The sequence below is a fragment of the Numida meleagris genome, chromosome 5 (assembly GCF_002078875.1).
Source record: "Numida meleagris isolate 19003 breed g44 Domestic line chromosome 5, NumMel1.0, whole genome shotgun sequence".
Classification (NCBI taxonomy): Eukaryota; Metazoa; Chordata; class Aves; order Galliformes; family Numididae; genus Numida; species Numida meleagris.
In genome coordinates this window covers 26,114,144-26,142,019 of record NC_034413.1, presented here as the reverse complement: position 1 = coordinate 26,142,019, position 27,876 = coordinate 26,114,144, and the positions used below count along the sequence as shown (strand labels likewise).

Below are 27,876 nucleotides of genomic sequence, written 5' to 3'. Positions count from 1 at the left end.
TTTCCAACCTTCATCATTCTATGATTCTAAGATTCTTGCAGTCCTCTGGCTCATGTCATGCTGTTCCTGACGTGCAAGTACTGGCACCTGACACTGCATTTCTAGGCATCTCATTTAATTTCTTTTTTCCTCCACCACCTCTCTCCTTTCTTCACCTGCTTCTTTCTGTGGCAGCTATGAAGGCTGTTCACCAGGGAAAAGTTCCTGCTCTCCAGGCACCAAAGTCTTCTTCAGCTCCTTTTGTCTAGAGCTTGCCCAGGCTAGTTTCTTCAACTCCTGATGAATTTCTGGAGACTTTCCTCAAGGTAATGCCCATTGTACTCTCTTTACCACTCAGATCAAACCTAACATGGTTGTATTAATGGCTTGAAGCTTGACCCATCATTTGCACTAGAGGTGTATATTAGTTTTTCTCTCATTGAGAAGGAAGTCAATTGTGTTAACTAAATTGGCAAAGTACATAGCATTAGCATATGCTAATGCATGCTTTTTTGCTTTCTCTTTTTTATTATAAATTAATTTTACTTCTACTGCTCCTGGTATTTAGTTGTAATTTAAGATGTTTCACTTGTGAGGTAAAATTGAGGCCCATGAAAGCAAATCTTAGTGAACTGTCAGTGGCTACTATCTACAAGGTTATTATTCCAGAGCTCCAGTGTAGGGAATCCACTTTGTCTGATGCACTGAAGACATTAGAGTCAGGAGGATAATTATGTTGGACTGCCTTTTCGAGTAGAATTTAACTTCACTGGGTAGAGAGGTGTTTCAGTCAATGTTGCTAATATTGACCTGAGGCAGTGTCTGGGAAGCAAGGCATGTTGACCAATGAGTGCATTAAAAAAGCAAATGAGCTTGATCTTGGCTTGGAACCGAGAAATCATTAAATCTAAAAATGGGACCTAATGGAAGTTGATGAGAAAACAACTATGGATATTTAATGAGCGCTGCATCACATTTCCATCTCTTCAGAAATAAATAATGAAATACTTGAATTTCTTTCTGAAGAACAGGAAATAGTACGTGAAAATAGCATGGGGAAAAATAATCCTTTGGGCCATCCTCTCAGTAAGCGATTTCTACAACCCTTAATTAATTGTTAGAGTTACTTGTGGAACAAGCTTACGCAAAACTATGGTACCATAAAATGTCTGTTTAATAGTTAGCCCCAAAACACATCTAGGTTATCTTGAAACTCTGAGATTTATTGAAAAATTGTCAGCATAATTTCATTCTGCTGAAGAGGTTGCAGATGGAATTATACACTTCACTCTTAAGAGAGAAATGGCAATATATTTATTGATATAATATGGTGATCAAACAAATCTTAATTATAATAAGACAAATTTAACAAGATTTGAGATAGCAGGGTGCACTTGATTATTTACTAAAGCAAGAAGGAACATTTAATTATAAATTACATAAAGGACATTACATAAAAGACATTACACACTACACGAAACTACAAAGAGAACCCATTCAGACAGCATTACAAGGACATTGTCAAGGACACCCTTTGGATCTGATGACATTATATTGAGAATACCCTCCTGTTGAGTGTCAAGGGTTTGGAATGGAGTTCCTTTTGCCTTCTGGACTCTGGAGAGTCTAGAATTCACTGGATCCTATTCCCTTCCTGGACTTAAGAGTGAACCTTCCTTTTTTCCAGACCTCTCCACAGAGGAGTCTGGGTGCAGCCAAATCCACCCTCAGTCTCAAATTTGCCCCAACCTTGATCAGTGGGTTGCTTAGCTAGGTTATCTCCACTAAATGTGGGAATGTGATCAGGCTGAATGTAATCAGCTACCAGTTCCGACAAAGTTTTTTTTACTTTTAAAGGAATGTTTCACATTTGAGGTGTAATTGGTTTGCATCCTTTCACACTCACCAGAAAATGTAGCCCTTGTAAGAATGAGATATCCTGGCTCTTATGAATTAAATTTTGCTTCCATCTCATTTTGCAAACCATCTCGGTTACTCTTTACATGAAGTAAACTTTACTTTGTATATATACGGTCTCCACTTTTCTCACATCATCAGTTCTTTAGAAGGCTGAAAACGTGGGTTGTCTCCATCAGCTTTGCAGTTACAGCTGCTCTTGCGAATAGATGGGAGATTGCTGTCTTCAAGGGGAGTGGACAAAAGCAGTTTTTCTGAGTGTTTGTGAAGCTCTGTCATGGCTCTGCTTCCAGTGATGCTCCCCTGGATGCTCCCTTATCCAGGCTGTGCTGTGTAAGCAAGTGAGAGCACAGTGCTCAGTGCTGCAGGCCTACTAGAAACTTATGTGCATTTACTGGGTTATTCAGTGCTTGCTAATATCAGATGTGATTCCAAGAGCTCAATAACTGTTGAGAAAAAAAAAGAAAACCTCAGACTTTTTTCAAGAAAATAAAAGCTTTTAACAGTATTGCTATGTATTTTCAGTATTCTTCCACAGGTGTCTTACATTCCAGTAGCATAAGAAACTGTTTTTAAGTATTCACAGTGTCACTCTGAGGAAGCATTCTATTGCTAATTCCCGGTCAGATAACAGTTATCTTCCCACTGATGCATGTCCCCCCAAATATATTTGCTTTTTTCTTATGCGAGAGCCACAGATTTCCTGAGGAGTGGAATTTGATGCTCCTGGCGGGAAGCGATGCTGTCCGTATGGTTCCAGGAAGCAATAAGCACCTACATGAAAATAACTCAAGTCCCCATCCTTAATCCCTGCCTATCCTTTTTTATCTGATGGACTCAGCAAGGACTGGAAGATCACAGCGCGGCTGAAAACGAAAGGGAGTTAACAAGATGTGACCCGTCAATGGCTAAAACAATAGGCAAGACCCTGCAGATTGCCTAGTGCCCAGGTGTCCTTCCCATGCACAGGTAGCCATGTGGATCACCGTGAGTTTGCTCTGCTGCTTGGTGCTTGGGGAGCTGCCGTGGGCAGGCGCCTCGTGCCCATCACAGTGCAGCTGTGCCTTCCACAGCCTCAACGAAGGGACGAAAGCCAGGTATGCTGATACTCTCTGGGGGTTGGGGGTATTGTTTCTTCTCTCTGAGGATGCTTGCAGAAGAAAATATTGTGTCCAGGCTTCATGTCTGTTATTTTTCCAGTCGCTTTGCACTCCAGCTTTATTTGCAGAGGATTAGCTTCTGAAAACACAGTAAGCTGATTTCAGAGAAAGCGTTTGGGCATCTCCTCTGTGAGAACAGAAGCAACATAATTACCGCTGGGGCAATGGCAAAAAGGAATACAATTAAAACAACGTTTCCTTTTTTTTGCCTTCTTGCTGAATATACTGGTTTTATTCTGTTCTGTTGGTCTGTTTCTAAAGTGTAAGCAGGTTTATTTTGTGGTACCAAAGCCTTCAATCCATTCTCTTTTCTTAAAAAATCCTTGGGTTGGAGATTTCAGGTGAAGTAATCAACTCTGGATAACAATGAACAAAAAAGTAGATAATAAAAATAAAATAAGACAATTCTCATACTGGAAACTTTCAGTTGAAAAGGAAGGTAAGGCCAGAAGGGTATCTGTTGTGGGAAGCAGCACCGTTATACAGATTTCATTGGAGGACTACAATAAGAAAAGAAATCTTTCTGAAGGGTAATCAGAAATTAATGATCTGACCTAATGAAATACAGGCTACATTTTTATCAGATGTAGTTCCCAGTAGAGGAGGTTTGTGGCAGAGAGTATTTGATAACTCCTTTAGAAGAAATGTTTTTTCTAGACAAGATGACGGTACAGCAATGGAAGCCTGTCCTCTATATTTGGATCTCCATCAAGTGCATCTGTTTCATCTCTTTTATGGCGGCATAGTTTTAAAACCAGAAGCTGTCCCAGTGAGGAGAGTGGCAGAGCCATAGTTTAGAATTTTTAAAAGGGAGTATGATAGCAGGAGAGCCTATTATTGCTCCATAAGTGTCATAGTTCCTGTAGAATTTCCTTTCAGTGACTGGAAAAAGCCACAGTGTGTTTTGGTAAGGTGAGTAATAAAGCAAATGCTCATTAGTCTCTTAAGGAGCATGTCACATTTTTCTGCACTAAGATTTGTATTTCTCACTAGTAGAAGAAGATTATCCTATAGATTAATTGTCTAGTGCTTAGCAACATAGTTTAGAGACGCTATGAGAAGCATCAGAGCACAGTTTTGCTGTGATAATATCTCTGCTATTGAATGTTTTGTGTCATTTTTACACAAAAACAAATGTTATATTGAGAGATGATCTCAGAATTTTTCTTATTTGACATTTTTCTTTTCCTCCGCAAAATCTCAACCCTCAGTTGAGAGCGGGCAGGATTTAATGCCACGATAGAAGTGCTGGATGACAGAAATACATTGTTTTTTGGTTATAAATTAACTGGAGGCTCAAATAGCATTTAACTCCAGGAAAGCTACATGAGCAGTTCAGCCATGTTATTTATTGTTGCAGATAGTAGAGGAAAAATTGCTTTCAGCTAACGCCAATCTGGTTTTGGCAGTTTTGTAATATTCTATTTATCAGTCAGGCAGTGTGATAAGAAAATGGTACTTGACTGATCACATTACACTTCTTGAGGTATCTGGTTTTGTGTGTGGAGTAGGACATGCCGATCTAACCTGTTATGTTTTGCGAGCTGGCTTTGCACTTCATTAAGAACTTGCCTTTTTCTCTCATCTTGGCAAAAACAGTTACAGTTTTTTATGCAAAGACTGAAAAATGCAACATGGGGTTTTCAGGATTTGGACTCCAGAAATTAGAAATAGAAAGGGATGATTAAGACATGTGAATCTGCCTTGCTTTTAGTAAAACATTTTCCGAAGGGTTAGTTTTCTGCACTTTTGCTCTCATAGACGGTATACCTCTGTGGTGAAATGACCATTGCATCCCTACAAACCTTCCAGTTTCACAGTGAAGCAGAGCTTGCTGTAGAGTATTACCAGTGAGTTATTTGTTGACTTTCTTCTCCCCGCCTCATGAGCAGAGATCCTGTGCTGTATTTGGTCTGTATTACTTTCTCACACTCCAAACTTCATCAAACAGTTAAGTCTTCTTTTCATACATTCTTTAATTTTTAGTTAACCGACCCTTTTATTTTAACATGCATTAGCATCTTCTGTAGTGTCTTGGCACTGCTGTCTGTCATAAGGACCCTAAAAACCTGAAAGAGAAGAAGGCAGGAGCACAATAGGGCGAGACTCAGATTCACACCTCTTCAGGAGAGTGCAATCTCTGCAGCAAAAAGTGTGTGTAAATTACTGCAAGCTGATGGTGACTTACAGTCTTACAACTGTAACTTACAACTACTTAACAGTGATGGTGTAGGAATCAGCAGCAAGTAAGAAATGACAAGAATAAAGCTTTTGAAAAAAGAAAGGCAGATAAAATAATGTACTGAAATTTTCAAAATGTCTCAAAACATAAGAAAGTTGCATCTGTGTTTCTTTCCCACCAGGACAGTGCTGTGTAATGACCCGGAGATGACCCTCACCCCGGTGAACATCCCTGTAGATACGTTCAAGCTTCGAATAGAAAAGACAGCCATCCGCAGGGTGCCGGGAGAGGCTTTCCATGCACTTCACAACCTGGAGTACCTCTGGATGCCCTATAACTCCCTGACCAGCCTCAGCGGGATCACCTTCAAGGGCCTCCGTCGCTTGCTGGAGCTGAGGCTAGATGGGAATGACTTAATATCGTTTCCTTGGGAAACCTTGTCTGACATGCCACAGCTAAGGCTTCTGAATTTACACAACAACGAACTTACCTCAATCCCCCCAGATGCTGCTCGTTACATCAAGAATATCACGTACCTGGACCTGTCTAGCAATAAACTGATGACTCTTCCTCAGGCTCTTATTTCTACCTGGGCCAACCTGCAGGCAGTCCCTTACTTCCCCAATGATAACTCCAAGATCATCTTAGGTAAGAGCAACTGTGATTTTGCAGTAGGCAAAATGGCAAGAGCTCCCAATCTTGTCATAACATTTTCAGCCACTGTGGTTACTGTGACACGTACACTGCTCATTTAATGCCCTATATAAAATGTGCACATTCACTTACTTACACATTAACCAACTTGCTTCAGCTTTTCCACACCCAGCTTATTACACCCTAAACTTTATCACAGACTTGTGTCTTTCTTACACAAAACTGGTTACTCCTCTTCAACAGCTTTTTATTTATGAGTACTGCCACTTGTGGCAAACATACGAAGGTGATTAGAGCTCCACATCTTTCAAGAGCTGTTTTCTACTAAAAGCTAGCATGGAGTTGATCAGTTTTAAGCAGCATTAAATAAAAAGGTGGATACTTCTTATGTCCAAGTTAAAAAGGAATAAACCTGCTGCTGAGCGTAAAATCTGGGTCAGAATGGCCAGTTTGTCCTAGTATGTGCTTCTTAAGAGTCTCTTTTATCTCTCCATATAGAGTTAAAACCTCAGTTTCTCCAGAGCCGCTAATATAATGCTGCCTCCAATGGTGAGAATCCACTTTTTGGTGGCATTTCTAGGCTCCTCAGAAGTATGGTCCAGGTCAATAGTACATTTTTGTGTCAGACAGTATATTACAGACCACTGTCTTAATTCCTCCAAATTGTGGTATGCTCAGATGAGGTTTTGAGTACATTTACAAGTTCAGGGGATTACTGCTTAGCCTTTTAGCCGTAGTATGCTGGTTCAAATCCTCAGCAGGCTGATGATGTTTCAGAGTTGTTGCCATCTGCTGTCTTCGTTTGTTATGAGCTGATGTAGCTCCGCTGATTGTTTGATCCATGGGATGTGTGCATCTGCAGGCATTGCCTCTACTCTCAGCCCTGGGTGTGAGTTCAGGTACTTGCTGATATCTCATCAGAAACATTTTCTCTCACTCTGGGAAGTGTTTGGCAAAATCTGCTCTTGTTCTCTGATAAATTTAGGGGAGATGATACAATTTTTAAAACCAGATCACAGTGGAAAGATACACAGAACTTTAAAAAGAATCCTGAAAAAAACCCTGAAAAACTTTTAGTGTCCTTAGCAGATGTTAAGGTTTGATTAGTGTCAGGAGAGGAGCAGGTGTTTCCCCATCTTGTCTTGCCAGGTGTGACACCAAGTTCTTTAAGCCCAATGTTTTGGATTGCCCATTTTTTTCTATGACAAGGCAAGACAATGCTGAGATCATTTTCTTTCCTTATTTTTCTGTGTAAAGTTGCCTGTAAAAGAGTTCTTCCATTCAATATGGAGGAGAGTGTTTTGTCAGGAAGAACAGAGCATTTTGCTGCTCATGGCCAACCTGAGTGTTTGCATAAGCAGCTGCACACAGGTTGCCTGTCCCAGGATTCTAAAAAATTCATGTGAGCAAATGAGTATAATGCTAGCAATCATACAGTAATGTATAGACATGCCACCTCCCAGGTCCTATTCTGCTGGCACCCATGGAGAAACACATGTCCCTTTGCAGAAGGAAAATGAGAGTACACAGCTGCATGTCTCCATTTTCCTCTGCTCATGACTTTCATATAGAGGCATAGAAAAATCCACAAACAGCGAAGAATTAGCTCAGTACCTTCCCTTGTCTACACTGCATCGTTGTGAATCCTCTTCAGGGCCCTTGATTGTACACTGCTTCAAGAAAAATTGGTTTCAGTGATAGCCTGCTGGCTGATAGTCTGTGCCAAGGCTGCAAGGTTCTGTGCGTGAGGATTGCCGGAGGAGCTGTCTGTGAAAGAGGAAAAGCAGATCTCAGAGTTAATAATGTAAAGTGTCATGAAGGATGGCTCTACTGATTATTTAATCTATGATGAGTCTGCACAGGAACTAAAGTGGTAGTGCAGAATGTTAAAGCTGTTATTTTGCCAGAATATCTGGAATAAATTGCTATCTAGTACATAAAGTCAGAAGTAAGCAGATAGCAAAAATGCCATAAAATAACAAAGCAGAGATCTTAATTTTCATTCTTTAGTCTCCTTTTACATACATTAATTGATAAGTGGTGCACTCTTGCCAAGACCCACTACTTTCAGACTCCCTATCAAGCCCATGGAGGATGGCGTGCAGTGGTCTTAGCAAGACATTTTTCAGCAGACCCTTTAAAGCGGTTCATGTGAGCATCAGGGTCTTTTGATGCACCCTGTGTTTCTGCTGACTCTAGTAAATTTGAGCAGCCCCTTGATGCTCATGGAGCCTTGTGCTGCACACATTGTGCTTGTGCCAAGTGTTGGTTCTTGCTGAAAAGCCACAGCTTGTGTGACTTCTGCTGCCATGCCCCAGGGGCCAGCAATAGCAGCACTGCTGTGTGGGCAGATGTTTCTGCTTTCTGGGAATCAAGGAGAGAGTAGTGCTCCTTACTTTCAGGCTGCTGCCAGCCCTGAGCTCTGTCTTTGGGCTGCCTGCAGAGAAGAGAGGGTGAAGCTCCCTTGGAGCTTCTGGGACACTGAGCTCCTGTCTCAGGCTTCAAACTCATGCCTGAATTTAGTCTGAAATCCCCAGTGCCAGCACTGCTAGCTAAAGCTGTTAAAGACCAGAAGTTGTCCATAGGACAGACAAATGGTCTAGTATTAGATGTGGAGGTTGGTGGCCCTGCCCATGGCAGGGGAGCTTGAGCTTGATGATCCTTGAGGTCTCTTCCAATCCAAGCCATTCTGTGATTCTGTGATTCTGTGAAATGTGAATATTTCTGAGTAAGATGACATACAGATTTAGTCAGAATGCAGTGGCTTCTATTCATGGCTGTGCATTGCTCCAGATCTGATCTTGCTTTTTCAGGGCCATCTTCATGAATCTATTTTTAATGGGGTAATATCTCCTATCTTTTTTCAGAATTTGAATTCAGTATGCACTCACTGAGCAGAAAAACAGAAAAAGAGAAACATTCTGGGACAGTGAAGCAGGAGTGTTTTCTTTAACATACCCCTTCCTATGTGTATATTATTAATATAGGTTCTATCTAATAGATGTATATAAGCCTATTGTAGGATTGATTGTTAGCCTGACTATAGCTGGCTAATATTTTAAAGATCACTGGTGAGAATAATTTCATAGCCTATGTCTTATTAGGAAAATTAAATCACCAACTCGCTCCCATGACTATTTTTTCCAAAGTCTTTGTAACAAACTACTTGTTTTGCTTCATTATATGCATAGAGATATGTTCATGGCACAAATAACCTTGCTTTGAGCTACACAAATGTGATTTAATCTCCAGGTTTTGGGATAACTTAGCAAACCCTCTTTTCTCCCTTCTGCTGACCAGTACTGTAAGACACTTCAATCTCAGCCAACAGCAGCAGAGGTATGTTGCGACGATCCCCATGCATATCCTTTTGTAGGAGCAGACTAGGAATCTATCAGCTTGTCCTGATGAAAAACAAACAAAAGTGGCAGAAATAAAAAGTATTGTTGGAGTGACATAGTGCTCTGGTTTCTTTTGACAGGTTTGCAAGACAATCCTTGGGCGTGTGACTGCAGTCTGTATGAAATGGTTCATTTCCTGAATTTCCAGTCTCCCAACATAGCGTTCATCGAGCCCAGGCTGAAATGCTTCACCCCTCGCAGCCTTGCAGGAGTCTTCTTCAGCCAAGTTGAGCTAAGGAAGTGTCAAAGCCCTGTTGTACATACGTCTGTAGCCAAAGTAAAGACCATCCTGGGCAGCACTGTGCTACTGCGATGTGGGACAACAGGGGTGCCCATTCCTGAGCTCAGCTGGAGAAGGGCTGACGGTGCTCCACTAAATGGCACAGGTATGTTTAAGCTTAAGCTTTCCGCTCCTCCAGTATATGGCCTGAGTGAATGAGTCCTACACCTTTATTTTCTGTGGGCTGCAAAGCATATGGAAGCTTATGACAGTAGCAACTTCCTACTGATAAAAGACCCCAAAAAAGAAATGGATGCCCCATTAATATTCACTGTAACTCACTGTAGAATCATAGAATGTCTTGGGTTGGAAAGGGACCTCAGAGATCATCTCGTTCCAACTCCTCTGCCGTGGTAGAGTTGCCAGCCACTAAATCGGGTGCTAGATCAGATCACCCAGAGCTGCACCATCCAGCCTGGCCTTGAACACCTCCAGGGATGGGGCATCCACCACCTCTCTGTACAGACTGTGCCAGTGCCTCACCACCATCTCAGTGAAAAATTTCTACCTGACATCTAATCTAGATCTTCCCTCTTTTAGTTTAAAAACATTCTCCCTTGTCCTGTCACTATCTACTCATGTAGAAAGTTGATTTCTCTCCTGTCTATAAGCTCTCTTTAAGTACTGGAAGGCCACAATGAGGTCTCCCCAGAGCCTTCTCTTCACTAGGCTGAAAAAGCACATCTCCCTCAGCCTGTCTTCATAGCAGGGGTGCTCCAGCCCTCTGAGCATGTTCATGGCCCTCCTCTGGACCTCCTCCAAATGCTCTATGTCTTGTTTTGTGCTGGGGGACACAGTATACCAGGTGGGGCCTCATGAGAGCAGAGCAGAGTGGGAAAGTCATCTTCATCATCTTGCTGCCACCCCTCTTTTTTGCAGCTCGGGATCCAGCTGTCCTTCTGGGCAGCAAGCGCACACTGCTGGCTCATATTATGTTTTCCTCTATCAGGATCCCCAATCCTTCTTGACAGGGCTGCTTTCAGGGAGTATAGTAGTATGTGTAATTCACTATAGTGTTGTAATTTTCTATAGACTGTAAAATTGCTGACATGTGATGTAAATATCATCAGATAAACACATGCTATCATTTTTTGTTTTGTTCCATAATTGTGGTGGTGGTGAGGTGACTTGAAGGGTTTTCTGCAAATCTGTTAGAGCTGAAGAAATGAGATATGTCCAGCTGTAGCAAGAGACTGTCTTAATTTAGTTAGTTATTTGATCACTGAAAAGGATTCCCACTGACTTCTTTTATGGGTCTTTAAGAGTAAGTATGAGCTACTATTAATCAGTTAGTGAACACCTCTGGAGGAGAGATGTCTGACATAAATCCAACTGGAATTCAAATCTCCTGTGGAAAAGAAAGAAGACTGCAAACACGCAACATTAAGGCACTGATAGATTAAAAATAAAAATATCCACCAAACCATTGAAGAATATGACACTTCAGTAAATATGCCATGCTTCCAATGAGTGGTTCACTTATGATGGATTGACAAGGCCTCTTGGAAAAATGCTCTGTAGGAGAATTATTGAACAACTTCTTCTTCTGTGCATACAGCAGACAGGTGCAGACAGCTTCTGCCTTTGTGAGCAATCCTATTTTCACTTCCATTCACAAGACTGGTTGGACACAGAATTGCAATGTGAGTTGATCCTTTAAAGTACAGGGAATTCAGGAAAGAAACCATTGCTAAATTCAAGGCAGTTGCCATTAGCTTTTTAAGGTTTTAGCTCAGAACCTGAACCTTCATTTTTCTAATAGCCCCAAATGCTACTGTCTCCTGGGCCTGATTGGGGGTGGGGTCTCAACTACAAAAGGTTGCTGCAGCAGAGCATGCAGAGGGGAGAAGGTTTCTCTTCTCAGCAGAGGAACCACTTGTAATAGATAACCTTTTGGGGGCATCTTCACAAGTTATTTCTCTGCTGTGCATGACGAACAGGTTGTAACAGAGCCTCTCCTTATAAACAAAAATACTGAAAAATACTACTTTTCTGAAAGAGTGGTCAGGCACTGGAATGGGCTGCCCAGGGACGTGGTGGAGTCACCATCCCTGGCGGTGTTCAAGAAATGTTTAGACGTTGTGTTGTGAGACATGGTTTAGTGGGGTTATATTGGTGGTAGGTGGACGGTTGGACTGAATGATCTTGTAGGTCTTTTCCAACCTTGGTGATTCTATGATTCTATGAAATACGTCTATCGTCATGCTGCAAACATTCCTCATATATCTGAAAGAGAGTCATGACAAAAAGTAAAACAGGATGCTTTCCTGATAATGTATGTTGAATTTACTTTGAGTTACAACTAAGAATGATGTGTTTTGAGCCACATCAAATCAGACTTGAGGACCTTTTAGTAAAAAGTAGGCTGAAAATATGCATTATTTCTCAGCAATGGCAGCTCCTGTGCCAGCGTTGTTATATCACTGAAGTAGTGGTATTCTGAGTACAAAGGAGTCTTTGTAGCACAGTGTCTACATGAATGGGGAAGGGCCATAGGTAGTTTTGTTTTCTGGCATTCCCATTCAGTAAAAAATTAAATGGAAAATGTAAGTTTTGCTGCTATTCTGTTTCACTGCCATTGGAAAGTACCTTGGTTGCCAAGGCAGGATCCTGACCCATGTAGGCTTGAGAGGTTTTCATCCTGTCTTACCTTTGCCTTTCAAATGTTTCCTTTGTTTACCTTTCAATGTGAAAGGAGAGATAGTACATGCTCATCCTAAGGAGGCTTGTTAAATAATGGAGGAGGTGCTTTACCCTTCTGCATGATCCAAGGTCTTTTTTTCTGCATAAATAGAAAAATGAAAAAAATGCTAGTTTTTAGCCTCTTGGAAAAAGAAGTGAGAAAATCAACACTCAGCTGCGTACGTATTGCTCAGTGGAGCTGTCTGCTTTGATAAGTGATCAGATTTCCCTGTGTTTGAATTGATATAAAAACCTGCCCTAATTTCACAGTAAAAGGGGAATTGTTTTTCACCTGCTTTGCTCCATGTATTCTAGACTAATTCATGTATTATTTTTGAAGAAAATTTTTATTTTCTGCATCTCAGAGAAGTGCATTTAATATTCAACTAGGTTGTGTTACAATCCACTCCCTCTACTGCTTTAAATATTGTACCTGCATATGTGAAATTTCAGTTTTTTGAAAATGGAGTGAACTTCCCTGTTTAGTTTTCAAGTTGTATGTCAATTGGAAGGAATTAGCATGAAATGCTTCACATCCATTTGTTCTGCAGCAGTCTAGATCCTAACATAACTTAATTTTAGTGTTAATGTCATTTTCTTGGAATTTCTTTAATATTGTAACGTAGTTGGTGGCCAAAATAAATGATGATTTTACTGTATCAGGCAGATATTCTGTTGATTGAATCCTAATACTTTACAAAACACATTATTATTTCTGTTGGTGATTGTCTGTTTTACATTTTTCCTTCTTTGCAGTGCACCAAGAGATCTCCAGTGATGGGATGAGCTGGTCTATCCTGGGCCTGCCTGTAGTCTCTTACCTTGACTCTGGAGAGTATATCTGTAAAGCAAAGAATTTTCTGGGGGCAACAGAAGCATTCATATCCCTTATCATCATGGACTCGGAAAGCACGGATGACCCCAACTCCAATGCCAAAGGCACGTGGAGCGGGAAGGCGAGTGGGATGGAGGCAGCTGCCTACAATGACAAGCTAGTGGCAAGGTACGTCATCACCACCTCCACCATGCCTACCCTAGAGGCTGGAGCAGGCACTGGAGAGGACCTCCTCATGCCAGCTGGTGCACAAGATAGCAACCCCCAAAACCTACTGGTGAGCCCACCTACTGGTCAGCAGGAGCCGGAGCGAATTGTGAGATCTGTCAGGGTGATAGGAGACACTGATCAGAGTGTCACTCTGGCCTGGAAGGCGCCTCTGGCGAGGAACACAACAGTGTTCAGTGTCCTCTATGCTGTCTTTGGAGAGAGAGACATGCGTCGCATCAATGTGGAACCAGGGAAGACCAAAGTTAGCATTTATGGTCTGCTACCAAAGACCAAATACATAGTGTGCGTCTGTGTCAAAGGGCTGATTCCCAGGAAGGAGCAGTGCATCATATTTTCCACAGATGAAGTTGCTAGTGCAGGAGGGACCCAGAAACTCATCAACGTGGTTGTCATCAGTGTGGCTTGTGTCATTGCTGTTCCTCTGACACTGGTGGTCTGCTGTGGAGCACTGAAAAGACGCTGCAAGAAATGCTTTGTGAGGAAACCCAAGGAAATTCAGGAGTCCTATGTCACCTTTGAAAGTCTTTCTCCTGGGGCCAAGGTGAAAGGAGTGGAAGGAGAATACTTGACTAGACATACCCCTGATGAGTCTAACAGGCTCCTCTCTGCCCGATCCAGTGTGGACTCAGAAGCAATACCAAAGATAGAGGGGCAACCTAATGAATACTTTTGCTGATAGTTACTAGGCTGGTCATTGGCTTGCTAGATGGAAAGCATGTGGCTATATACATGACTGTGCTCCTACACTGCATGCCATTGTGTTAATATGTGTGTCTCAGACTTATTGTGGAGGAGAATGCAAGAAGGTAGAAGATGCCCAGACTTTATAGGGATGTGTTGTTTGACCAGCTGGGGTTTGATGTTTTGTACTCAATCAAAAGCTTCTATGCTAATGGTCTCATTCCCTTGGACCATTCTTATTTTCATAAAATGATGCATGCACACTGAGTGTGAGGACATTAAGCAACACTTTTGAGCATGCTCTGCTCAGTGCTGTTTAGTACCTGCTCTGCAATATGCTAAGTATTTTATTTTCAGCTCTTTTATGGTTCTTTGGTTTACAAATCGGGGAGTACTTGATAATTTTAATACAAATATCTATGAATGAAGATAGAGTCTTACCTTTTATGCACTGTGTATTTGCATGAAAAAGGCAAATTCACGCTTAATAGATAGCTAAATACACATGTACAGCAACTGTTTATAGTACGTCTAAAAGCAGCTTTATATTCTCAGTTCAAAGAAATGTGCAAAGAAATATGACTCCGGAGACAAAAAGCAGTCAACTCCTAAGAACATATAAGAGAGTAAGTTTGAGAATGGCATTTTGACCCTAACCACTGTTATTCTTATCACGCAATTGAACAACAGTACCTCGCGGATCTTTCAGTATCAGACCTAGCTGTCATTTTCTAGCAGTGTTGTAATTAGTACCGTATGCTTTATATCAGCTATGCTACTTAAAAATCATACAATAGCCTATTCTGCAAATAATGTGTGGCATTGTAATGTTTTGTAGCCATACTGCAAAACCTACATTAGATAGTTCTGCAAAAATCTCCCAGAGCAGCCCTGTCATTGCTGCTGGCTGTACTGGTAAAACTGGTAGTGAAGATCAGAGGGCTTATCCAGGCTCTTGTGGTTTGGCTGCAGAAATCCCTTGCTCTGTACAGGGCAGAGGTGTGTGCTGCAATGGTAGCACTGCTGACTGGGCACGCTTCGGCAGTACTTCTGCTGTGGCAGCAGTGGTGGCAAAGGCTCCATGCTGATATTTGGGTTTGAAACATTTTGCAGGTTTGAGAGCCCTAATCAGTTATTTGTTATTTAAGTCCTGCAATTCTGCAGGAATTTGGATCTGAGTACTTATCACAAAGCACTTCCCAGCCACGTAATTTTCCACTCTTGTCCCTTAGGTTGTGATACTGTATATAATGGCTTTCTGTATGCAATAAATATTCTTAATGAAGAAAATGCTACGTGATCTGCCAAATGTTGAATGGGAGGGATCCAACCAAGCTGAAATGATAATTGATTAAGTCTCAGTCTTTTGGAATTGATTTGAAATGTATGTATGTTTGTAAATGTCTTGGAAAGATCTCCACTCACATTCTGGATGTGTTCGTACAATGTGGATTTACAAAATTCAGTACTGGGAATGACACTCTGTATTTTGTAATTCTTTCTTATCCTGAAGGATTTCTCTTATGTCAGACTACTCGACCTGGTGGAAAAAATCAAATCATTTGATCTCAGCATAAATGCTACCAACAGAGAGTACACTACAATGTTTTCTGATAGGACTCCCTCTCCTCCTTACATTCATGATAAGGGACTTCTCTTGTACTGGGCGAATTTTTCAGTCCCTCTGTATAGCAATTCATGCTACTACATGGATTTTTAGGTTTACAAATAACATTTTTCAAAATGTATTTTAAAACAATAGATTAATTGATGAAATATGTAGTATCTAATAGAACTATTATTTATTTATACATGTGTATTTCCCAGGATTGATTTTAAGTCTCCCTCTTGAAGGTGGAATAAAAACGCTGTTCCAGTAGCAGCTTTTGGTGTGGGTTGAAAAGATTGTTGTTTTCTTGAACCCAATTCCTGCCCTCATCTGCAGCGGTGTTGCTTTAGGCTGCACAGAAATCAACAACAGGAGTCCAGCCTAGCATGGCTGGCTAATTTTTAGTAATGAAAAATCAAGACTGTCCTGAAGCTCTCCCGCGGTGAATGGAGTGGCCCTATAGCTCGAGGGCTTTCCCACAAGTGAGGTTTGCAGCCCTCTGGGAGTGAGATGTATTTACCTTTCAACTGCCTGGAGGCAGGAGCAGGGTAATTTGCTGCACCTAGTCCTGGGTAGGAACAGCACTTGCCCACACAGTCTGCAACCACAGTGGGAAAGACAGTGGCTGGGTCAGCCCCATCACTCCTTACCTGCGGGGAGGAGAAGGACAGGTCATCCCATGGCTGTCCTTGTGGATGTGTTCAGCTTTAGAATCTACTGGATATTTTTGCACTTTGAATAAATAGCAACCCCGAGTAGAACAAATATGATTTTCCATTTCTATTTCCTATCGCTATTCTCACTATCCTGTAGGTGAAGCAAAACATTTTAGCAGCTCAGCTGCTGCTCCAAAACCAGAATATCTGTACCAAACTGGTGATTCACACAAGGTAGGCAATAGACTGAAACTTGCGTAAGCTCTGTGTTCTGTGGTGTCATACTTTGCTAAACTGTATGTGAAATTTCAAACTGTTACAGGTAAACTGATTTTCTGCTGAATGGGTGGCATATGAATTTCAAAACTCTGGATCAGATCTGCAGCTGTATGAGGCAAGTGCAATGAGGTTTTTATCTGCATTTTCACATTTCTGTATCTTTAACTTACAGGTGTTAAGAACCTCCTTTCAGCAGGGTCAGCACAGGAAAGTGGTGCTCTCTGGTCATAGCACACATGAACAGAACTGGCTCAGAGCTCACCCCTGGGAACAGTTTCTTACTTGGTTATGGTCAGTCCTTGGACAGAAGTGCTGTAAGGACTGTTTCCGTGCTCCCCACCACACCACACACACTTTAATTGTTTGATTTTCTTTTTCCCTAGACAATGCTTCTTTTGCTAATAATCTCTTTGTGTCAATTTTTGACCAGTTTGTTGCCTTTTGGGATTTATTTCTGGAACATCTTGGAGTACAGTATTTCCCTACTCTTACTATTAAACCATTTTACAATTTCTTCTCTGATTAGGTTTGATCACTTCATTAATACTTAGGAAAGCAGTTGCTGTCACCTGCATTAGACTAGAGGTTGTGTTGGCTGCCTTTGCAGAGCAGTATGAGGTCCTCCTCGAGGTGCATGCCATGGGTTATGCAGCCAAGACAAGCTCTTTTTTCTACAGGATCTTTCAATACTTATTCTGGAAATCCAATTGGTGCCAAAGTGAATTATTAAGGATAAGGTGTCAAAAAGAAGGTAGTAGTGTTTTAAAAATGGATCCAAATAGCTCTGAAATGCACTGAAAAACTGTTTTTTATTAAAAGAATCTTGAGAAGAGCAGATATCAAAATGAAAGAATTGAGCAGAATATAAAGGAAATAATATGACAACAGTGATTAAAAAGGAGTACTACAGTTAAGGTGCAAGAAGAAAGGTAAAAAAGTAGGTTAAGGCTTTGAAAAATGGTTTTGCAAACATGTTCAGAACTGCCCAGGTTGTCTGATGAGCAGATCCAGACAAAGAATAACATGTGCTCTGAACTATGAAGTCTCTGCAAATATTTTTAATGGAACATATGTATAAAAATTCCACAGGTGCAAAATAATGTCCTGACTGAGAAACACCTCATTTCCATAAAGTGATTTAAATGTATTGGAAGGGCTAGGACTGTGGTAAACATGGTCACCTGCATGCCTATTTCTGCGTGCTCAGAAAAACTAGACAGAAAGGTTTTTAAATGATTAAAAGCCATAGGCCGTACTTGGAGGCGTGCAGCTGTATATGTACAGAATCATGGGGGAAAAAAAAAAGAGGAACCCAAAAATGTGAAGAAGGGCAGAAAAACATGTTTCAAGATATTTTTAAAAAGGAATTACTTTTGAGGAATGACTGTGAAAGTATTCCTGCGGTAAAACAAAGTCTAAAGGCTAAAATGTTCCTGAGGAATGTGGCATCAGAGTCCCTCAGCGTCAGAAGTGTTTTGGGAATTGCTTCAGGATGTATTTAATCAATATTCAGGGCAACAGTAACATGGCTTAGCAGCTTCACCATTTTTTGAGTTCCTGAGTGGAAGATGCAGGTTGTTTCCCAAAGCAGAGCAAAACAATTGCACCTCGCTTACTTCCCTGTTATTCTAAATTAAAAATGAAGAAATTAGAAACTACCAATAAAGGCTCAAACTGTGAAATAAATGTGTACAGCCTAGAGAGCCAGACCAGGTGAGCATGGAGCAGTGCCCGTGTTTCCCCAAGGAGATGGAGCCCTGCCTCCCCCTGGGGCGGTGGAGCTGGTGGCCGCATTGCCTGCCCTCTGAGGGACGTGCTAAGGTCAGTGCTGTGCCAGGAGTCCCAGAGGGATGGTGCCAGGGGTGTTGGGTTACTGAAAAAATGGGGAAAGTTCTGCAGGTTTGTATAGGTGCTGTTGAAGGTTCATGAAGGAATTTACCTCTTCCTTTTCACATCACTGTCCTCTTTTCGAAAGCTACTTTTTTCAGTCCTGTGCCATCTGGTGTTAGACACGCCAAGTCTGAAATACCCAACTGCAGCCTTCACCTCATCTGCCCTCCCTAGCAGGGATTTCTAGCTGTGATAACCCTGGAAAAGGGACTCTAATTGTAAAGCACTGGCCTTAACTTGAATTCTTACAGACGCGTGTGCCCATCATTTCAAGACAAGAGTTTGGATCCCTTGCCATTGCTGGAGGCATGCAAGGGGCTTCCCTTCGGCGTTTGCTTTGGCAATGAGTGTGATCTCTTAAACTCCACTTCCCATGGATTAGCATACAATATCTCTATGGAAATTTATTTTGACAGCTTGGGTTTTAGACAGCTTGTTCTGCATTTTGGCTTCAATCGTGATGCCACATGACAGTAAAGAGCAGCTGAACTGAGTGGACATCTGCTGCCACAAAAGTGACCATTAAATTTACAGGCAGACATAAACTTGGCTGAACTGAAGAGGCAACAAAATCCCACTCCAGTAGGGAGCATAAACATAAAGGCTGTGTCTTACACTGTTTGAAGGATGTATACTCCTTCCTCCTCTCCCAGTCTCTACCCTATAGAGTGGGTAATGCCTACCCATCAGTTCATCTTATTTTGATATATAATGCCTCAGTAGTTTCTTAGGTTAATACTGAACCTTCCAAGTAGGAGTTTGGGAGTATTTAAATGGCCTCTCAAGTAGCAGATAAATATCAACTTTAAAATAGTCAGTGTATTGGCCCATAGTACTGTTTGAAAGGCCATTTTTTCAGCCTTGCGGAATGTAGGCGGGACTGGGAGAAGCGGAACCAAGAAAACAGCCACAATTGTTACCTGTTAATTATCGCTAAACAACATATTTAAATTATGTATTTCTTGCTAACATAGAAGCTTGTGTGAAATTTCACTTGCTGTATTCCAGGACATCAGGCTGTGGGATGTACCTGTGCTAAGGCCAAAGGTGTACCTGGGGAGGAAAACCTCCAGGAGTTTTCACTCTGTATATAAACCTGTTGATAAATACTGGTGTTCTGCGCTTTCATGAAAGATCATTTTAAAGATGTGGCTTAGATGTCACATACTTCAGAACCCTCCCTGCAGGCTGCAGAGGAGGGACATGAAGGTGGCAAAGCAGGAACTCCTGGGTACTGCTTAGCATCTCATTTGCCTCATAAACACCTGTGTCAGTGTGACTAGCCAATAACTGAGTAGATGTCCATTTCCCCTGTCATGGGAATGTGTCCCATCACCTCCAGAGCAGAGTACCATCAATACACTGTTGGTTTTTTTTTGCCTCAAGTTTTTCCTTGTGGCTTCTGCAGCACACACATGCTTGCTCCTGAGGCTCAACTCTTTTTTGGTATATATGTTACTACTATTATTACCATGTAATATTATCAGGAGTTACAGTAAATTGTAAAATTACAAAATTATTACTATAAAATTATAATAACATTGTTCCATTACGAATTATTTCTATGGCAGGCTACAGGAAAGGACTGGGAGCACAGGTGCCTGTGGTGTTTGCCTTCCTAGATGCTCATGCCCACACCAAATGGGCCCATGGAGTCTTGAGGCTTCTGCTCCCATGGCTGAGACCGCCGTGTGACACAACTTCTCATCGCTGCTGCTGGTGTCACTCCTGCAGCCCTCCTGGTTCAGCCAGCCAGCCCCGCTGACTGGTAACTCCTTTGCCACTTAAGCTACACTAATAGGGGATAAGGAGCACCTACATTGGCTTATGGGGTCTGTGCTGGTGCCACACTGCAAGAACCCCTCAGTGACATCCCTGCAGCCACCACAGTCAGGTGGGGGCTAGTAGCTGCTGTCCCTGCTGCACTACAGACCAGCAACCTTTCTCTTTCATGTCATGGCTTGCTAATGACATATTAGAATGCAGGGCACTTGTTGAAATATCAAGTACCACATTGTGGTAAGTAATGAGCATTTTTGCTAAAAATATTATACCCACATGGCTGTGGTTAGCTGCCAGGCATAGACAGCAATGGCAACCCGATGGGCCCACTTATTGCAGCCTGCCCCTTGTGATCTGGAAGCAGTCACAAAACCCAGCGGCAGTCCTCAAAGTTCTCCACCAGTTTGTTTTTCTCATTAGCCTTGAAATGAGAGTGCCTGCTGATTTAAAATCTACAGAATCAATCCTATGTATTCTGGAGGCTTACAGCAGCTACACACACGCCCCAGAAAGACATGCATGGATCTAAGCTGTTGCACTATAAATATTTTTTCTATCCTGGTCTGCAGGTTAGAGGTTAAGTAGGTTCAGGCTAATCTTGATTTGTGACCCAGCTTCACACGTATTGGTACTGAGGTTAAGCCCTTTTCCGACGGCGGCTGCATCCAGAGGGCTGTAATGAAGCCCAAGCACACTAGATGGCCCCAAGAGAACACAGTGCTGCTTGGAAATCAGAACTGAAAACTGCTGGTTTTGGATTTAAAATAAAAATCTCGTCTCATGAGATTATTTAGACTGAGTTTTTCAAGGGGACTGAAGAGCAACTGGCGCACATATCTTACATGGGAAGCCCGAGAACTTAAAATATTGCAATAGCACTGAAATTTTATATTTATACAATGTAGATCAATGTCAAAAATCAGTCTTTCCGCAGAGAAGTCCATGGACTGGCTGTACCTGTGTTGCTGTTTTCATTACCAGTGTGTAAGAATGGAGATAATGAGGGGAAAAAACATTTTATTTTTTTTTAAGTATTTGTTTCACTGGAGAACTAGTGCCTGGTTTCAGTGACAGAATGGCCGAGTAGGTTTCTTGTCCACCATGTGTAATAGTGCACCCTGCAATGAGCTGTTGGGCACGTTTTGGAGCCCGATGGTTTCCACCATCAGCACTATGTGCTGCCAAATCCAACTGGGAGGTCTGGCCCTTATTGTGGTTTTCTGCCTTGATGGATGCCATTAAAATACAGGAGACTGAAGCAGACTCGTTTAAAAAAATATAAAAAAATACAAAATAAAAAGGTAAATAGGCCTCGTTAACCACTTGGGATCAGAAGAGTTTTTGGCTTCAGGAACCTGTTGAGCTTTATATTACCATCCAAATAAATCTATCATCCCCATGGCTAAATTAGGGGTGGCTGGGAGTGAGCCCAGGGGTGATTTTTAGCCCTTCATCATAGGCTGTGAACCATACTACATGTCTTCTTTAGGCTTGGGTCCCCAGCAGGATTTATTTCTGCGTCAAGGAAGATTACAGATAATAGGATTTGCTTCTTGGAGGCTGTTGGTATGTTTGGTGAACACCCTGCACAGTGCTGTCTTAAAGGAGAATATGGACCCTACTATTCATCACATTTTTCTTCTTCTTCTGGCCTTCCACAAGATAAACCCTTCTTTTTCATCTTGTGTCACAGGATGCTCTTGTTCTCAAGACAGTTTTGGAAGGTAAGAAAGCTAGTTACCTTAGTTGTGGCATCAGTGAAGCAGCTTGGAGATTCCTAATATATATTTGCTGTTGTGGAAAGGACCAAAATCAAGTGGCCTCATAGAATGCCTTTGCTAATACTAATACTGCACATTACTAGCTTGAAGACGTACTTGTGAGATCACTATGAAATAAGTAGTTGCATATGTAGAATTTTTTTAAATGCTTTAAAAAAAATATTTTAATTGTATTCTTTGTGGGAAAAATGGATATAAAGCCAAACTGAAGGATGGATGCACTGCTTCTTCGTGCCATGAAAGCAACAATTTATAATTCTTTGGGTGCTTGTAGACCTGTGTAGGGAACTGATTTGTTAGCCATGAAAGTGGTATGTGACCTGGAGAATTTTCTGGTTTCCTCCTCAGGAGATTACTCTGCATGTCTGCACTGCTGAGGAAGATTCCTGAAAACATCCCTCAAGACATTAGAAAAATTAGAATAGAAAACTCTCACCTAACAGAATTGCCTCGCGGGTCATTTGCTAACATTAGTGCCTTGGAGTATCTCTGGCTCAATTTCAACAACATCACGGTGATGAACATCAAGAGCCTGGAGTACCTGCCGGCTCTGAAGGAGTTGCGCTTGCAAGGGAACAAATTAAGTTCAGTGCCATGGACAGCATTTCAAGACACCCCAGCCCTGAAAATTCTGGATCTGAAGCACAACCGGCTGGATGTCCTTCCAGAACATGCACTCCGCTATCTGCCCAATCTGACCTATTTAGATCTATCCTCAAATCAGCTTACTGTCATATCCAGAGATGTCTTCTACAGCTGGCCTATCTACCAGAGAAGCCAGAGGGCGGCAGGGCAGGGAGAAGCTATTTCCAACGTTGTCCTGGCCCTCCATGATAACCCGTGGATTTGTGACTGCCGCCTGAGGGGATTTGTCCAGTTTATCAAGTCAGTTGGCCCTCCTGTTATTCTGATGAATTCCTATTTAACTTGCTCAAGCCCAAAATTCAGGGCAGGGAAGTTTTTTCATGAAGTTGAGCTCAACAGCTGCATGAAGCCACAAACCTCAGCCCTTGACACCAACGTGACAGTCCCAGTGGGGCTGAACATCACCCTGACCTGCTTTGTGCAAGCCAGCCCTGCCCCGGCTGTCTGGTGGACCTATGCACTCAAACTTCTAAGGGCATTTAATGGTAAGCAAAGCAAAACTCTTTGTATTTATTTATGTTTGTTTTGCTACTCTGCTTTCATAGTTCTTCAGGCCATCTAGTCACCATAGTAGTTCTCTGCCCCTTTGGTGCATCACGGTCATTGCGGTTGGAAACAAATCCATATAATCTTAATTATCATACTTCATGTAGGAAATTGGTTGAAGATGATAGGAACAGGTCTTCATTTTTCCACAATTATTTTACAATGTGTGGAGTGGATTTGTATTAGTAGCTCTTCCATCATGACAAATGATATAAGAACTATAAATAATACCTCAGCCATGCATATATATTAAATATGCAGTTATCTAGACATGCATATTAATATAAATATATAATATATAATACGTAATATATAATTATATAAGTCCATAGATGTGTGTGACTAGATATGTCTATATATATAGCCTCTATATACACATTCTCTATACATATGTGTGTAATACACATTTCCTATATACGTATATAATAATTTATATATGCAGTAAGGAACACACGTGTGAACATGTAAACACTTGTAGACTATTCCCATATATTTTCTCAAGAAATACCCATGCAAACCACAAACCCTTGAAGCCACATCACCAGACACTGTCCATTCACACTCTATAACCAAAATGAATGCCATTGTTCTGCAAAAACCCTGCTAATTTATCTGCGTTGCTAAGGACTTCATACTATGAGGCCTTTTCCCTTCCTCCCTGTCCAGCTGGCCTCTTATAAGCCCTCCCTCACAGCTATTTTTGCTACCACCCTTCAACAGGGCAAGTTGCTATTTTCATAAGTTCAAAGCTAAAAAGACACACAGCCACTGTGCAGGTTACTTGTAGCCCTAAGGATCCTGCTATCGAAGTAAGGCAGCATTAGCCTTTAATCTTGGCGTGATGTTTGATTTATTTCAGCATTTTAGCAGCACTTGTGCATCCTTCTGTGAGCACATGCTGGATTAATTGCACACAGGTTTTCTTTACCCACATGCCCATGTTTGCATAGGTGACGGGATAGTTCATAAAGTTACTAAAATTGCAATTTGTGTCCAGCTCAACCCTTCCTTGGCCCTGTGTGCTTCTTTTTTTTTGGCCAGAGCCTCTTGAGAATGGATTTTTTCTATTTCAAGTATAGTGGAGGATGGAGCACATGTACAAACTAGAGAGCAGTCCCTGCTTTCTTGCAGCTTGAACTCGTGGAGGGCAGATGGCACATGGATGGCTTAGCCCTGCCCTACCTCCAATGCTTGAGCGTCCTGTGGCATTTAGGGTCTGCTCAGTGAAATATCCCACTCAGGTTAGGTTCACTAACTATCCTGAGCTGGAAAACGCCCACAAAGATCATTGAGTCCATCTTCTGACTCCACACAGGGCAAGCTAAGAGTTAAACCACATAACTTAGAGTGTTGTCCCAGTAGTTGTTGAGCTCCAGCATGCTTGGTGCTGAGACCACTGCCCCAGGAATCTGTTCCAGTGCTTGACTGGCCTCTCAGTGAATAACCTTTTCCTAACATCTGACCCTCTTCTGACGCAGCTGTAAGCCCTTACTTTGCATCCTGTTGTCACCTAAGAGCTGAGATCCACACCTGTTTCTCTGCTCCCCTCGTGAGGCCAGTGAGGGCATCCCTTGGGCTCCTCTTCTTTACACTGAGCAAGCCAAAGGACCTCAGCTGCTTCACAGAAGTCATGCCCTTCAGTCCTTTCAGTATCTTTGTTGCCTTAGTTTGGATGCAACATAATATTATTATATCTTTCATGTATTGTATAGCCCTAAACTACAGGTAGTACTTGAGGTGAGGCTGCACCAATGCTGAGTACAACAGGCCAGTCACTTCTTTCAGCCAGCTGTGCTGTGCTGTGACCGATGGCCCCATGATAGGGTTGGCTCCTTGGCTGCCAGGACCACACTCCTGTTCCCTTTCCCCCGGGATGTGCAGGAGCTGCTTGACCCCCTAACTCCCACCCTGTGCTGGGGTGATCTCAGGGCTACAATATGGCCACTCAACCTACTGACATGGCTTCCTTCTGCCCTGCAGTTTCCACCCAGCCCATCAGCGAGGAGACTGTCCGCTCCGACCTGCTGATCCCAGCTGTGCGGCCGGCAGATGCGGGCAACTACACCTGCACAGCCGCTAACTTCTTAGGCAATGCCTCAGTGGCCATCATGCTCCATGTGGGCACCCCGCCAGCCTTTGCCACACAACCGGGCTGGGCCGCCGCTGCCCCCATTGAGCCAGGTGCCCATGTGGAGGTGCGCATTGCCAAGCAGACGGTCTATGGTATCACCCTGGAGTGGTTCGCAGCAGCAGCAGTAGCAGAGCCGGGGGAGATCTGGTACACTTTACTGGTGGGCCGCTATGACACCGCGCAGAAGGACGCCATCTATATTGGCCCTGGCATCAACACCTATTCGGTGACTGACCTGCTGCCTGCCACCAAGTATGAAGTCTGTGTGGCAGTCCGCAACCAAGCACCCCGCAAGGGCCAGTGCGTCGTCTTTGTCACAGGCAGCGATGTCAGCCAGCTGGAGCAGCGCGAGAAGCTCATCCACATTGTCGTCATCGTCTGCGCCATGGTGCTGGCTGTGCCTGCCGGCATGTATGCCTGCACCGCCGAGGCCCGTCCCGGCTGCCTGGCCCGCTGCCCCGCTGCCTGGCCTCGCCGCCGCCGTGGGGAAAAGCCACCGGGTGCTGGCAGCAAGGAAAGCACACTGGACAGCCTGCCTGGTGGCAGCCAGGATGGACTCTGCCGACCTGATGGCGGCCGTGGTGTCCGGCGGCCCCCGGCCCGTGAGGAGCCTGAGCGCCCTGGCAAGGCCCGGCTGCCCCACAGGAACAGTGCTGACCTCTATTAGCACAGCCCCTGCCCCAACCATACCTGTGGCTGCACGGCCCGGTGAATGGTCTCCATCCTGCTGGCTTTCTTGAGAAGGAGCAGTGAAAATCCTCATGTGGCACAGATGTGGGGCATGGTGGGGCTTACAGCCAGGATCTCCAGTGGGTTCTGAGCCTCAGGACCGTGGGGCATGCACCCCCTCACACCAGGCTGCCCAGCATTGCCACAGAGCAACAGGCATTGGCACACACACTGAGATGCACTCAATCAACCTAAAAAAAAAACATAGCAAAAATGTTTTGCAGTCACTTCTAAAGAAATGTTTTTTAAAGCCATGGTGTGACTGCTTCAATCTGGCATGCAAAGAAACAAACATCAGCAAAACCACAGACCCAACAGCTCAGTAGAAGCACATGCAGCGACAGGCCAGAGCTGCCTGCTCATCTGCACAGAAGCATCTTTTTTTTTTTTTTTTTTAATGAAGTATTTTTGTTATTATTTCATTACTTTTCTTCCCACCCAGAAGAGTGGTAGGTGTGGAGGTTGGTTTCAGCTCTGCCCTGTGCCAGGTGTGGACTTCTCCTGTTGGCTGCCAAGTGGAAAAATAAGAAGGTGCTGCTGTGGTTTGGGGTGCTTTTTTGTTTGTTTTGAATTTTCCTTTGTTTGTTTTCTTACTGCTGAGCACCAGCATAGTGTGGTGGCAGTGCAGGGTTTTGTTTGTTTTCTGATGGGAATGCTGTTTGTATTATGGAGGGAAGGAACATTTACTTGTGTCTAAAACATGTCTTAGATGAGCAGTTTTGTCTCCTGCGCAGCCATGCTTCTGTGTAACAAAAACCTGCATATCTAATGCCCTTTGTTACACAAATGTTGTGTTAATTAATTTATTTTTTAATACCAAGAACAAGAGCTGGTCAATGAACGTCTTGGTTTTTGTGGACAAATAATCACCATTTCCCTTTCTATTCTCCCCACTGCTTCTCTCACCTTCCTCAGGAAGGCTTGTGGCAGTGGCTGTGGGGGTGACGTGGGAAGGTGACGGGAACACTTGGCCTGATCCCTGCCACTGGGACCCTGGCTGCCAGCACTGTGTGGGTATGGCCTTGGTGGTAAGGCTTTGGGCACTGTGGGTGTTGTGAGGCTGGGCAGCAGCCAGCCCCCCTCCCCCCACCCCCAGACAAGGAGGCACCACCAGCCTATCCTGCTGCTTTACAACCAATGCTTGCCTTCTTGCTAGAGGCAAAAACAAACAAACAAACAAAAAAAAACAACAACCCAAATATGCATGTGGGAGCAACTGGCCCAGGCTCGCAGAGCAGCTCCATTTTTGGGGAGGGTCTGAGGACACATGACTAATTTTCTTCTTTTTTTTTTGGCCTCGTGATTTCCAGCACAACCGAATCATGTGGCTGACAGACCCACAGCCCTTGTTCTATGTGTTATTATAGACTTTGTCACAAAACAAACAAACAAACAAACAAACAAACAAACAAAAAAAACCAAATCAGAATAGAGACTTTGGCTATAGCAAGAGGAAAAAAAAAAACTAACATGAGCTTTAGCATGTGGCAATTTGGCTTCTAGTTGTGTTTGGGTGACCAAAGCTAAGCTTCCCTGCGTATGTTCTGTGCTGTCTGAACTCAGGCCCCATTTTGTTCTGCAGCACCTCCACCTGCACGGCTTCTAAACACAGACATGCTTTGTCAATGCTGACTTTTGTTGTCATACCTGAAGGGGCTTCTTAGTCTTGTCTTAGTGTTAATGTAATAAACGTGACTGGTTTTCAAAATATGCAGAGTTCTCTGCTTCATTTCTGTTCTTTTGTCGTAACAAATCGCAAAGAAACCAGAGTGCTGAGCAGTGAGGGGCAGGGTTGGGCCTTCTGAACTGGCCATGCTGGGAACGCA

General features: G+C 42.9%; 2 protein-coding genes across 2 annotated transcripts; both read left to right on the top strand.

Moving 5' to 3' along the window:
• LRIT1 (leucine rich repeat, Ig-like and transmembrane domains 1) lies at positions 1,301–15,770 on the top strand. Its single transcript, XM_021400359.1, has 3 exons — positions 1,301–5,886; positions 9,374–9,679; positions 13,012–15,770. Exons 1-3 carry the CDS (start codon positions 5,373–5,375, stop codon positions 13,995–13,997), a joined length of 1,806 nt encoding a protein of 601 aa, XP_021256034.1. The 5' UTR covers positions 1,301–5,372; the 3' UTR covers positions 13,998–15,770.
• LRIT2 (leucine rich repeat, Ig-like and transmembrane domains 2) lies at positions 17,444–26,473 on the top strand. Its single transcript, XM_021400355.1, has 2 exons — positions 17,444–23,129; positions 25,171–26,473. The coding sequence occupies exons 1-2, from the start codon at positions 22,361–22,363 to the stop codon at positions 25,986–25,988; spliced, it is 1,587 nt and encodes a 528-aa protein (XP_021256030.1). The 5' UTR covers positions 17,444–22,360; the 3' UTR covers positions 25,989–26,473.

Bases quoted from the DNA above. Each gene is read 5' to 3' on its own strand.
- LRIT1 (XM_021400359.1), top strand. From the start codon at position 5,373: ATGTCTCAAAACATAAGAAAGTTGCATCTGTGTTTCTTTCCCACCAGG. The intron at 5,887-9,373 runs GTAAGAGCAACT...TTCTTTTGACAG, and splicing joins TAACTCCAAGATCATCTTAG to GTTTGCAAGACAATCCTTGG. The intron at 9,680-13,011 runs GTATGTTTAAGC...CCTTCTTTGCAG, and splicing joins TGCTCCACTAAATGGCACAG to TGCACCAAGAGATCTCCAGT.
- LRIT2 (XM_021400355.1), top strand. From the start codon at position 22,361: ATGTCTGCACTGCTGAGGAAGATTCCTGAAAACATCCCTCAAGACATT. The intron at 23,130-25,170 runs GTAAGCAAAGCA...TCTGCCCTGCAG, and splicing joins ACTTCTAAGGGCATTTAATG to TTTCCACCCAGCCCATCAGC.